This window comes from Dipodomys merriami, unplaced genomic scaffold (assembly GCF_024711535.1).
Source record: "Dipodomys merriami isolate MVZ:Mamm:240054 unplaced genomic scaffold, mDipMer1.0.p SCAF_52, whole genome shotgun sequence".
Lineage (NCBI taxonomy): Eukaryota > Metazoa > Chordata > Mammalia > Rodentia > Heteromyidae > Dipodomys > Dipodomys merriami.
The window spans coordinates 9140696-9153203 of NW_027206091.1; the positions used below are offsets into that span (position 1 = coordinate 9140696).

General features: G+C 53.8%; 1 protein-coding gene across 3 annotated transcripts; it reads left to right on the plus strand.

Moving 5' to 3' along the window:
- The first annotated feature begins 4359 nt into the window (after nt 1-4359).
- Nucleotides 4360-7505, plus strand: LOC138811360 (SERTA domain-containing protein 1-like). Of its 3 annotated transcripts, none has more exons than XM_069999104.1 (2): nt 4360-4495; nt 6458-7505. In XM_069999104.1, the coding sequence occupies exon 2, from the start codon at nt 6458-6460 to the stop codon at nt 7166-7168; it is 711 nt and encodes a 236-aa protein (XP_069855205.1). In that variant the 5' UTR covers nt 4360-4495; the 3' UTR covers nt 7169-7505. The 3 variants fall into 3 exon arrangements, with proteins under 3 accessions (XP_069855205.1, XP_069855207.1, XP_069855206.1); XM_069999106.1 differs by lacking the exon at nt 4360-4495 and adding an exon at nt 4538-4858; XM_069999105.1 differs by lacking the exon at nt 4360-4495 and adding an exon at nt 4538-4838.
- Nucleotides 7506-12508: the final 5003 nt, after the last annotated feature.

The window sequence follows — 12508 nt, forward strand, 5'->3', positions numbered from 1 at the left end:
TCTACCACTTGAGCCACAGCGCCACTTCCGGGTTTTTTCTTTTTGCTTATGTGGTGCTGAGGAATCGAACCCAGGACCTCAGGCATGCAAGGCAAGCGCTCTACCACTGAGCCACCTTCCCAGCCCCAGACCCTAGGTTCTTGTAGCATGCACAACATTCATTCCGTTTTAAATGAAAGATTATGTGCACACATGCATTCCAGTCCTAAGGTTGGGTGCTGTCACTTTTTTGTTTTCCTCAAGGCTAGTGCTCTACCACTGGAGACACAGCTCTACTTCTGGCTTTTTGTTGGTTAATTAGATCAATACAGATGGGCTGGCTTCAAACCACTGGATCCTCAGATCTCAGCCTCCAAAGTAGCTAGGATTGCAGATGTGAGCCACTGCTACTGGGCTGCAAGACAAGAGGCCTAGTTGGGTCACTCCCCCCAGTGCAGGGGAACATCGAGGCTCCTGTGACACCCAGCAAAACGCTGGCTGCAGAAGTGGAAAGGCTGGCCCTGTGGAGGAGGAATGGAGCCCCTGAGGGCAGAGTCCACCTTCCCCAACCCGTCCTCCCCCGCCGTACTGCGGGGGGGGGGGGGGGGGGCGTGTAAAATGGGCCGAGGTGGCCCTGGGCGGGACAGGGAGGCCTTGCCCCTCCCACCTACCAACCCTCCTCCCTGGCTGGCCAGCCAGCAAGGAGACCAGAGAGACTAAGGCCGCTGGAGTCGCCTTGGCACCTCCTCCCTCCCTGGAGGCCGAGGCTGGGCGGGGCCAGTGGCTGAGGCTGAACTCCCCAGGCCATCGGCCCTCCCTCCCCCTCCCCCCCCCCCCCCCCCAGGGTTGGTGGCTTCCCTTCTGGTTTCATTTCTCAAGTGCTGCTGGCTCTCTCGCTCGCTCTCGTTCTCTCGCTCTCCCACTCTCCCTCCCCCTTCCTCCTTCCTCTCCCTCCCCCCTCTCTGATCCCCTTTTATCTCCCCCCCCCCCCTCTCTTTTCCCCAACTTTGAATTCCTTGCTCCGGATCCTCGGGAGAAGCTCAGTCTAATCCCCCTAGCCAAGGCCCCTCCCCTCACTCCCAGGCCTCTCTTCTCTTTTAGCCCTGAACACAAGCAGAAATTCTTTTTTGTCTTCATTCATCTTCCAGGGATTTTTGCATCACCCAATTCTGCAGGTGGAGAAAGAAGATCCACCAAAAGATCCAAAGGTCCTGATACATTCTTCCATCTCCCAGGCAGCTCCCAATTCAATTAACTTTGCTATCTGACATATAGCACCTCAGGGCCTTTGCACTGGCTGTTCCCAGTAAGAATGCCCAGAGTTTTGCTGCTGCTTGAATTTTGTCATGTCTGCTCAAATGACGCTTCCTCACTTCTCTCCCTCTGTACTTTATTCTCCCTCCCCGTTTTTTTGTCGGTTGTGGGGCTTGAACTCTGGGTGGGCCTGGGCACTGTCCCTCAGCTCTTCAGCTCAATGCTAGTGCTCTACCACTTGAGCCACAGCGCCACTTCAAGTTTTCTGGTGATTTATTAGAGATTAAGTCTCACGGACTTTCCTGCCCGGGCTGGCTTTGAGCCATGAACCTCAGATCTCAGCCTCCTTAGTAGCTAGGATTACAGACATGAGCCACCAGCACCTGCCTGGCCCCTTTGTATTTCTTTTCTTCCTTTGTTTTGTGAAAGTACTGGGGATTGAACTGAAGGTAGGCCTTTCTACCACCAACCCTGTTTTGCTTTAGTTATTTTTCAGATAGGGTCTCCTGTTTTTTTGCCCAGATTGATTCAGACAATGATCCTCCTATCAATACTTCCTGCTTAATTGAAATCATATTGGGTGTGATAAGGGTCTCACAATTTTTTTTTTTTTTTTTTTTTGCCTCTGCTGGCCTCAAATGTGGACTGTCCTGATCTCTACCTCCTGAACAACTGGAATTGCAGGCATGAGCCACAGTGCTCAAGGATTCTCTCCCCCCCACTCCCCCTGTGTCTCCCTCCCTCATTACTATACTGAGGCTTGAACTCAGTGCTCTGTAACTTAAGCCATGCCTCCAGTTCTGACTTTCTGCCTCTTAAAAAGCCATCAGGAGGGCTGGGAAGGTGGCTCAGTGGTAGAGCGCTTGCCTTGCATGCCTGAGGCCCTGGGTTCGATTCCTCAGCACCACATAAGCAAAAAGAAAAAAGCCAGAAGTGGCGCTGTGAATCAAGTGGTAGAGCTCTAGCCTTGAGCTGAAAAGCTGAGGGACAGCGCCCAGGCCCAGAGTTCAGGCCCCATGACCAAAAAAAAGCCATCAGCCCACCAGATGTTGGTAGCTCAGGCCAATAATCCTACCTACTCTGTAGGCTGAGATCTGAGGATCATGGTTCAAAGCCAGCGCGGGTAAGGAGGACCATAAGACTCATCTCCAATGAACCACCAAAAGCCAGAAGTGGAGCTGTGGCTCAAGTGGTGAAGGCCAGCTTTGAGCAAAAGAAGCTCAGAAACAGCACCCAGGCATTGATTCCAAGCCCCAGGACTGGCAAAAAGAAAAAAAGAAAGAAAAAAGTTAAGTGGAGCATGGGGATGCATACCTGTAATTCCAGCACTGAGAGGCTATAGGAGGAGGATTTTGGATTCTAAGCCAATCTGGGCTGTACAGTGAGACAACCAATGCCAAAGAAAGAAAGAAAGAAAGAAAGAAAGAAAGAAAGAAAGAAAGAAAGAAAGAAAGAAAGAAAGAAAGAAAGAAAAAATGGTCAATGATATTTCTAGGGGTGATGACTGAGGTAGAGCTGAGTGTCAGAGTGGTTGCCTAACACCCTGAGGTCACTGGCTTCTCTTCCAATACCCCCAAAGTGAAAGAAAAGAAATAAAGAATATTCACTTACAAACCACAAGTGAAATACTATTTCCCATATTAAGAGAATGGAGAATTCCACAATATCACCTGCAATGGTTAAAGTTAAGTGCCAATTTGATTGCACTGGAAAGTGCCTAGGAAATTAGTTGAAGCTTACCTTTGGGTGTGTCTATGAAAGTATTTCCAGAGATGATTAACTCTGGGGGAAGGCTGGCCCTGAATGCTGGTGCCACCATCCCACAGAACTTGGTTGACTGAAGGAAAAGGGTTTACAAAGGAGGACGCTTCCTAGAGTAAAAAGCTAGTACTCTGTTTTTCTCTTTTTTTTCCCCCTCCCTCTTCCCCCTCCCTCTTTCTGCTTCCTGGCTGCCAGGAGGTGAGCTGCTGTATTTCCTCACGACCCCTCCTTCAGGATGGACTGAAAACTCTGAAACTGTTGAGTAAAATAATTCTTCCCATTAAGTTACTTTCCTTAAGATATTTGTAGTGGAGATGGAAGATCTTCCTAATACAGCCCCTACTATCCAGTTCATATTCAAATATCTTTTGTTGCCTTTGAACCCAGGAGATCCTTCCCAGCTTAGAACTCCCAGTAGACACTGCTATGCCTGGGTAAAAGTCATTTACAGTTGCTTTCCTTCTATCCGAACTCAAGAACTAACTAAAAGGTTCACCTGCTACTTTGGTTGCAATAAAGATACTACATAGTATTTTTCAAGGGCTCTCCCCCAATTACCACCCCCCTTCCCTTTGTTTTTGTTTTTTTTTTTCATTTTGTGCTGGTACTGCTGCTTGAATTCAGGGCCTGAGCTCTGTCCCTAAGCCTTTTTGCTCAAGGCTGGTGCTCTACCGCTTGAGCAAAGCTCTACTTCTAGCTTTTAGCTGTTTATTTGGAGATAAGAGGCTTACAGACTTTTCTGCCCTGGCTGGCTTCAAACCTCCATCTTCAGATCTCAGTCTCCTGCATAGCTAGGATTACAAGAATAAGCCACCTATGCCTATCTAGGTGGCACCCATAGGTGACATTCCCTTCCCACCTCACCCTGGGTCTTCAACCACAACTGAATCCAACTGTCCATCATCCGCTGAATCTGGTAGAATGCTCTTACAGACACGATCTGACCTTAACTCTCAAGAGGTAAGCAAGAAGACTCCCATTTAACAGATTTTTGGCGCAGAGTTCAGGCCTTTCTCCACAGGTTAGTGAGTTATAGAGATAGGATTTGAGCCCTAGAGTGTACCCCCTTTGAGGGTCTGGGTACCTAACCCACTGGGTTTGGCAGGAACACGAATCTGTAGTTTCAAAAGCCAAAAAGGCCTCTCCAACCTGCCTCAGCTCCCCTCCCTTCCCGCCTCCCTTCGGGCAAATCACTCCTAGCCGCCAGCAGCTAGCTGGGCATGCGCCTTTAAAGCCGACCTCGCCTTTTTTATCGACCGCATCCAGGCTCCGCCCACCCCCGCCAAGGACCAATCATTGGGAAGGAGGGCGTGGTCGCCACGCGAGTGGGCGGCCCTTAAGGGTAGTCGAGAGTCTGAAGTCGTGCGCCAGAGTCAGAACTGCGTCTCCCGAGCCGGGCGCCGGTTGCCGGTGGAAAGTGAGCGAGCGATGCTGCCGCCGCCACTTCCTGATTGGCTGCAGGTGGCTACGTCTTCGTTCTGATTGGCAGCGAGTGAACTGGGTATGTAAATGAAGGGGCCTGGGGCGAGAAGGGGTTACCGGCGGGCCCCGCTTTCTTGGCGTGTTCGATCCTCAAGGCTTAGGTTAGATGAAGGTTTACCTAGGATCGAGACGTCCGGGCCTTGACGTGCCACCCGCCCGGGGCCGGGCTGGGTGAATCACGCCGCAGCCCGAGAAGGGGGCGGAGGCGCCGGGCTCCCTGGCTCCGGCTGCGTGACTCACCCGCCCCCGCCGCCGCCGCCGCCGCCTCCACGGCCTTCCGGAAGCCCGGGGCGTACAGAACCGCCCGTCGCGGGGTCCCGACGTCGTGCCCGGCAGGCAGAAGTCGCAGGGCGAGAGTGAAGGCAGTGTTGGGGATCCCGGGGTCAGAAGGGCCGGAATCCCCTGGGATGGGGGTGGGGGCGTCCCGGACGCCGCTAGGGGGCGCTGCGGGCCCGGGGGCGGAGCCAGGGTGGGGGCTGAATTCCTGCGGTTCCCGGACTCCCGGGCTGCCTGTGGCCGAGGGGGCCAAGGGGACTACCGTTTTGAGTCGTGAGATCTCGCCTAGGAAGCGTCTCGGGGGGGCTGGACCCTGTGATCTTCCTGGTAACCCCCCCCCATGTAGTTTGGGGTCAGTGGTCCAAACACCTTCAGGCCCTCGCACCCTGCGTCTTGAAACGTCTGTCAGTCACCGACCCCCTGTCTGTCTCTCACCGCCCCCCCCCCACGGTGCCCATCTCGATTGCCGCCAACCCCCATTCGCAAGCCCCGTCCAACTCTATCTCCCGTAGAAGTCCTCAACCCCTTTCCATGCCCATCACCAGCATCTCCTGTCCTACCTAGGGAGACCCCCTCAATGGGTTGGGTTTCAGACCCCACAACCGCCCTGCGACACCCCCTCCCCCTTGCCATAGCCAAGGGGAATCTTCTGGAAACTTAATCAGATCACACCCTGCTTGACACCCTCCGGCCTGTGACTCCCGCCACTCAGAAGCCCAGCTCCCTGCTCCTCCCAGCTGCGGTCTTCTCCCTGTGCCCCACCCCCACCCGGACCCCTGCGGGGGTCCCTCAGAGTGGGCAGGCCACACACTGGACTTTTCCTTTTTTTTTTGCAGCTCTGGTTTACCAAGCTTCTGGATGTTTCTTTGCCTTGTGACCTCTTCCCAGAATGTTTTTTCCCCTGGGTCTTCCATGGCTCCTACCTCGTATTATCAGGGCTCAGTTCCAATGTCACCTCCTTCAGGAAGTCTTCCCAGATTACCTCTAGAATCTTTTGGTGTCTTCTTAGGACTATCTGCATTTTTAAATTTAGTGTTCAATGCATAACAGATACGCTATGTCGAACAGGTGCTTTTGTAAATGAAAAGAAGGCTCAGTATTCCACATCATTTGGTGAAGAGATATTATGAAGTTATTTAGTAATAAGAGCAATTACCAAGTAACAGGCAGTGTTGCTAGTGCTTTCATTAAATTAGCATTTATTAGTTGTACCAGGGTCTCATTGCCATACAATGTATCCCATTAAACCCATCCTTCCCTCAAGTCCTTTTTGTTTATTTCACTTAATCTCTGAAACAATGCATAAAGTAGGAATAACTATCATCCAAATCTTCAAAGTTTCCTTAGAAAGCCCAGGCTCAAAGTAGGCACTAGTAGCTCCCACCTGTAATCCTAGCGACTCAGGAGGCTGAGGTCTGAGGATTATGGTTTGAAGACAGCCCAGACAGCCCAGACAGAAAGTTTGAGCCACTCATCTTTAATCAACCAGCAAAAAGCCAGAACTGGAGGCCTGGCTCAAGTAATAGAGCATCACCTATGAGAGAAAAAAAGCTGAGCTACAGTCTGAGGTTTCTGAGTTCAAGTCCCAGGATAGTACCAAAAAAAGGGGAGGGGGTGAAGAAAAAGAAAAAAGGAAGAAAACAAACCAACGTCCAGTGTGTCACAGCCAGTGTGTGAACTTAATATTTGCTCTCCCTCCCTGCAGATGATGCTGAGCAAGGGTCTAAAGCGCAAGCGGGAGGAGGAAGAGGAGGAGGAGGTGGTGGAGAAGGAAACCCTGACAGTGGATCCCTGGTGGCTGGACTCAGGCCCCCCAACAGCACAAGCCCCTCCAGTTGTGGCCTCCAACTCCCTCTTTGACCTCTCCGTGCTCAAGCTCCATCACAGCCTACGGCAGAGCGAACCTGACCTGAGACACTTGGTGCTGGTGGTGAACACACTACGCCGCATCCAGGCTTCCATGGCCCCCTCAGCAGCCCTCCCCTCCGTGTCCAGCCCACCCCCGGCCCCCATGGAGACTGATAACTTGCTGGCCAGCTCAGATGCCGCCCTCTCAGCATCCATGGCTGGCCTCTTGGAGGACCTTAGCCATATTGAGGGCCTGAGTCAGGCCCCACAACCCCTTCCAGACGAGGGGCCACCAGGCCGCCCCATTGGGGGAACTCCAGCAGGCTTGGGTGCCTTGGACCTGCTAGGCCCAGCCACAGGCTGTCTGCTGGACGATGGACTGGAGGGTCTGTTTGAGGATATTGATACTTCTATGTATGACAGCGAACTCTGGGCACCTGCAGCTGCCGAGGGCCATAAACCGGACTCTGAGAACGGGCTGGGGAAGGAGGAAGCGCCTGTGTTGGATGAGGCGGAGCTGGACTACCTCATGGATGTGCTGGTGGGCACACAGGGGCTTGAGCGCTGACCCCCAGGGCTGGGATAGTTAGCTGAGCTGAGTCTGGTGGTAGGACCAGCCCTTCCTAGAGACAAACGGCTGCTTCCCTGGAACAGAGGATGGGGCCTGGCCATCTTGGAGAGACAGAATCAGTCCCTGGGCAAGTTCACGTCCATCCTCTTGTCTGGGGCTGGTGGTGGAGTGGAATAGGCCCCTACTGATGAGTGACAGGACCTGGTGATTGACATGCTTGGCCCAGGCCCTGTACTAGACTGTGTTTCCTGGGGCACTAACCCTGGCTTTTCCTTCCCTAATATGGGAAGAGATCTCAACTTATTTTTTTGAAATTAAAAGCATTCTTGAGAAATCTCAACTTTGTGTGCTTCTTTGTCTGATCTCATTAATAAAAGCATGAGCTATAGCACCTTAAAAAAAATCATAGGCCAGGCAGCTGTGGCACATGCCTGTAATCCTAGCTATTCAGGAGACTGAGATCTGAGGATCATGTTCAAAGCCAGCCCAGGCAGGAAGGTCTGTAATACTCATCTCCCATGAACCACCAGAAAACTGGACGTGTGGTTGTGGCTCAAAGTGGTAGAGTGCTATCCTTAAAAGAGCTCAGGGACAGCACCTAGGCCCTGAGTTCTAGCCCCACAGCTGATAATACGTAAGTTTATTAAAACGAAGATATGAAGCTTTACTGAGCATAAATGGGGCTCCAGGCCTGTTCTAAGCATTGACACGTATTAGCTCACTTAATCCCAAAACAACCATGACAGAGACTGAGGCTCTGGCAATGACCACTGGGGGAACTGTTTCAAACCATGGATTTCACTGAAGAAGCAGAACTAGTCTGACAACTGGTGGGACTTTTTCTCCAGAACACCTAGCCCTGTTTCCTTGCCCCACCTGTGTGTTCTTAAGTGTGAAGCCCTAGGCCACTTAAAAAAGAATAAATCTGTCCTTCCCAGTGTATTTTGCAGGGAGAGGGAAGAGTGCTTCTAGAAAGGACAAGATAGATCACACCTGTAGTCTCAGCTCTGGGGAAGCTGAGGCAAGAGGGCAGACAGTTCAAAGCCAGCCTGAGATACACAGCCAACCCCTACTTCAAAAAGGAAACCAGGCTGGGTGCTGGTGGCTCACACCTGTCATCCTACCTAGTCAGGAAGCTGGGATCTGAGGATCACGGTTGGAAGCCAGACCAGGCAAGAAAGTCAGTCAGACTCTGATCTCCACCAAAAAGCTGGAAGTGGAGCTGGGACTCAAGTGGTAAAGCACCGGCCTCGAGCTAAAGAAGCTCAGGGACGGCGCACAGGACTTGAGTTCAAACCCAGACCTGGCCAAAATAAGTAAAAAGCTAACCAAGAGAATAGGCTAGAAAGGAAAGCAGAACCCCACAGGGCAAGGGCAAACTCTCTAGGAAAATAGTAAAAGGGGGGTGGGGAGGGAGAGGGAGACACGGCCTCAGTTAAGAAAAAAAAAGTCTCCTAGCCTCTGATCGCCTTGGGCAAAGGGCAGGCAGGACAGCTGAAACCGGAGCCCCCTGGCTCGGTGGCCGGGAGAGGGAGCACCGGCGCCCGGGGTGGGGCTCTCCTTCCAGAAGCAGCCAGTCGGGGTCGGGGGCAGGCTGGGAGGGTCACCTGCCCAGGTGCCAGGCCGGGCCCGAGAGCCACACAGCCGCAGCTGGAGCCGGATCCGGGGCCGGGCGCCTGCGGCCGCCCCCGCCGTCCAGCCGCATTCCTGGCCCGGCTGGGCGGGGCCGCGCGCGCGGGCCTGGCACGGGACCGGGCGGCGTCCTTCCTGCGGGACGGGGGCGGGCGGGGGAGGGGCGGAAGGGGGCGGGGCCGGGGCGGGGCCGCAGGCCGGCCGGGACTCGACCCCAGGCCCTCCCCCTCCCCCTCCCCCTCCCCTCTCCTCCCCGCGGGCCGGAAGCTCCGGGCGCGGCGGCCGGCCCGGGGTGGAGCTGGGAGGAGGGATGGGGCGGCCGGAACTCGGCTTCCCGGAGCTGCCGTGCCGGGCCCGGGGGAGGCGGGTGGGGGGGTGTGTCCAGGTGCCCGGGCTGGCATGAGGGTCTTCCCCAGCGCCCCGGTGAATCCCCGCCCGGCGCGAACCACCCAGACCGCGGGAGTCCGCGCCGCGCTCGCCGGCGCCCCCTGGCGCCCGGCCCTGCGTCCTGCGGGAGGGGCGGGGGGGGGGGCCCAGCGGGAGGGCCAGGTCGGCCTTACCTTCTGCTCACCGGGCACAGGGGTTGGGGGGCTGCTTCTGCTGGGGGTGGGGTGGGGAAATCTCTGCATCCTGCACTCTCAGCTAGTCTGCTGGTCTGCAGTGAAACGGGGTCCCATGTGGTAATGCATGCCTGTAATCCTGGCTACTTAGAAGGCAAGGACTTAGAGGATGGAGTTGGGATCAGCATGAGCAAGAGCCCAAGATTTTATCTGAGAAATAACTAAAAAGGAGTCTGGAGATGGTAGCTCACGCCTGTAATCCTAGCTACTCAGGAGACTGAGATCGGAGGATCGTGGTTCAAAGCCAGCCTGGACAGGAAAGTCTGTGAGACTCTTATTTCCAATTACCCACCAGAAAACTGGAAGTGGCACTGTAGCTCAAGAGGTAGAGTGCTCACCTTGAGCTGAAGAGCTGAGGGACGGTGCCCAGGCTCAGAGTTCAAGCCCCACGACCGACTTAAAAAAAAAAAAGACCACCAAACTTTTTCTGGGGCTAGGTACACGAGGTGTGGGCATAAATCTCTGCTGAATGATGGAAGGATTTAAAAAATGAGGGAGGGGAGAAAGTTTAAGACAGCTCTCCAGGTGTCAGGAAATGTGTGTGGGTAGCAGGGCTGCCTGTCAATGAACACTCTAGGGCGCAGCTGGCCTGGGGTGGGTGGTGGGGCTGGGGTGGGGGGTCCCCACTGGAATACACAAAGGCACTGTGAAAAGCAGTAGTGGTGCCAGGGCGGGCGGCTCTGCCGGGAATGACGTGGGCTCTGGAATCTGCTGGCTGAGGTGCCCTGGCCCCCAGGGGCCGACCCAACATGTGGGAGTCTAGCATGGAAGGGGGGCCAGAGGTGGAGAGAGGCAGGGTCTCAGGCCTGAACCCCTCATATGCTCAGGGATTCCAGAAGGATGGGACCAGAGTGGTACTTTTGTGCAAAAGGACATGCTCCTTTCCCAAGGTATCAGGCCTCTGTTGTAAAACTGTCACCATAAACATGGACATAAGGGCTGGGTTGAAGAGAGCACTTGCTTAGCAAGTGCAACATCCTAGCTTTGACACCCCCCCCCCAAGTACCAAAAAATATTTTTTAAAAAAACTCAAAAAACAACTAAGCATTGGTGACTCACCCTGTCACCCTAGCTAACCAGGAGGCTGAGCTCTGAGAATTGTAGTTCAAAGCAGCCCTGGCAGGAAAGTCCATGAGACTCTTACCTCCCAATAAGCTACCCAGAGAAAGCTGGAAGTGGGTGCTGTGGCTCAAGTGGTGGAGCACAACGAGGCTCAAGGACTGCGCCCAGGCCCTGAGTTCAAGCCCCAGGACTGGCAAAAGAAAAATCAAAACAACAAACAAAATTCCCTACCCTTTTCTCTGCCAAAGATAGAGCATCATATGATAAGCAACTGAGTACTTGTTAAGAGCGATGTTGTATGCCAGTCACTGGTACTTCATGCCTGTAATCTAGTTACTCAGGAGGCTAAGATGTAAGGATCACAGTCTGAAGCCAGCCTGGGCAGGAAAGTCTATGAGACTCTTATCTCCAATGAACTACCAGAAAATCAGAATTGGCACTGTGGTTCAACATGGTAGAGCGCTAGCCTTGAGTGAAGAGCTCAGGGGCAGCTCCCAGGGCCCTGAGTTCAAGCCCCAGGATCTGCAAAGCAAAGAAACAAACAAATATATGGAGACTAGTTGTACAGAGGATATGCTTTTTTTTTTTTTTTTTTTTAATATGGAGTCTGTGTGTGAGGCTGTCTGCACAACAGAACTCAGAAGCACTGGAGAGAGGGAAAATCATAGGCCAAGCAGATACAGGGGAGAATATTACCTTGCAGAAATGTAATGACATTCATACACTACTGAGGGAAGGAGCTTGAAAGAGAAGGGGAGGTTTCTGCTGGCGCTAGTGGCTCACGCCTGTCATCCTAGCTACTCAGGAGGCTGAGATCTGAGGATCGAGGTTCAAAGCCAGCCCGGGCAGGAAAGTCCATGAGACTCTTATCTTCAGTGAGCCACCGAAAAAAATGGAAGTGGAGCTGTGGCTCAAATGGTGGAGTTCTAGCCTTGAGCCAAAGAACTCAGGAATACCACCTAGGCCCTGAGTTCAAGTCCCAGGACTGGCACCAAAAAAATAAATAAGTAAATAATGGAGTCCAGAAGCCCAGGGGAGGGACAGGGAGGCCGCAGGACTTGTGAGGGTGATGGAGGATGGGGTGTGCAAGGAGGTGTGGGGACCTGAGGGGGATGATCGGGGTGCCCAGGGATGGTGACCAGGGGGAAGAGCAGATCTGAGAGCAAGCCGGTGCAAAGGGCCCCAAAGCAGGGGGTCTGCTCCCAGAGCAGGGAGTGAGAGCGGGCATGGCAGAAAGGGTGGGTATGAATGGGCTGGGCCTCACTGGGCAGGACAGGATGAGTCCTCTGCCTGCCTGGGACAGGAGAGGGTGGTCCCTGGGGGAGTGGCTTCCGCCTTCCTCCCCATCCCCCCACCCCAGCCCCACAGGATGTCCTGTGTTTACTGGAGTGACCTGGGCAGGAACCGGACACTAGTGCCACCCCTCAGACCCCCCCCCCAGCCTGCTAAACTCAACTTCCTCTAGCCACACCCCCTTGGATGAAGGGAAGCAAGACAGGGAGACAGAAAAACAGAGGAGCTGCATGTAGTGGCACACACCTGAAATCCCAGCACTAGGCAGACTGAGGGCAGGAAGATGATAAATTCAAGGACAGCCTGGGCTACAGAGTGAGACAGTTTTAAAAATGAAAAATGAACACTGGGTGCAGGTGGCTCACGCCTGTCATCCTAGCTACTCAGGAGGCTGAGATCTGAGGATTGTGGTTCAAAGCCAGCCCAGGCAGGAAAGTCCATGAGACTCTTGTCTCCAATAGACCACTCAGAAAACTGGAAGTGGTGCTGTGGTAGAGTGCTAGCCTTGAGCTGAAGAGCTGATGCCCAGGCCCCCCCCCCAAAAAAAAAGATGGGTGCTGGTGGCCATCGTCTATAGTCCTAGCTACTCAGGTTCAAAGCCAGCCTGGGTAGGCAAAGTCCATGAGACTTTTTTTGTTTTGTCAGTTGTGAGGCTTGAACTCTGGGCTTGGGTGATGTCTCTCAGCATTTCAGCTCAAGGCGAGCGCTCTACCACTTGAGCCACAGCACC

Coding starts and splice junctions, on each gene's coding strand:
- LOC138811360 (XM_069999104.1), top strand. CDS start 6,458: ATGATGCTGAGCAAGGGTCTAAAGCGCAAGCGGGAGGAGGAAGAGGAG.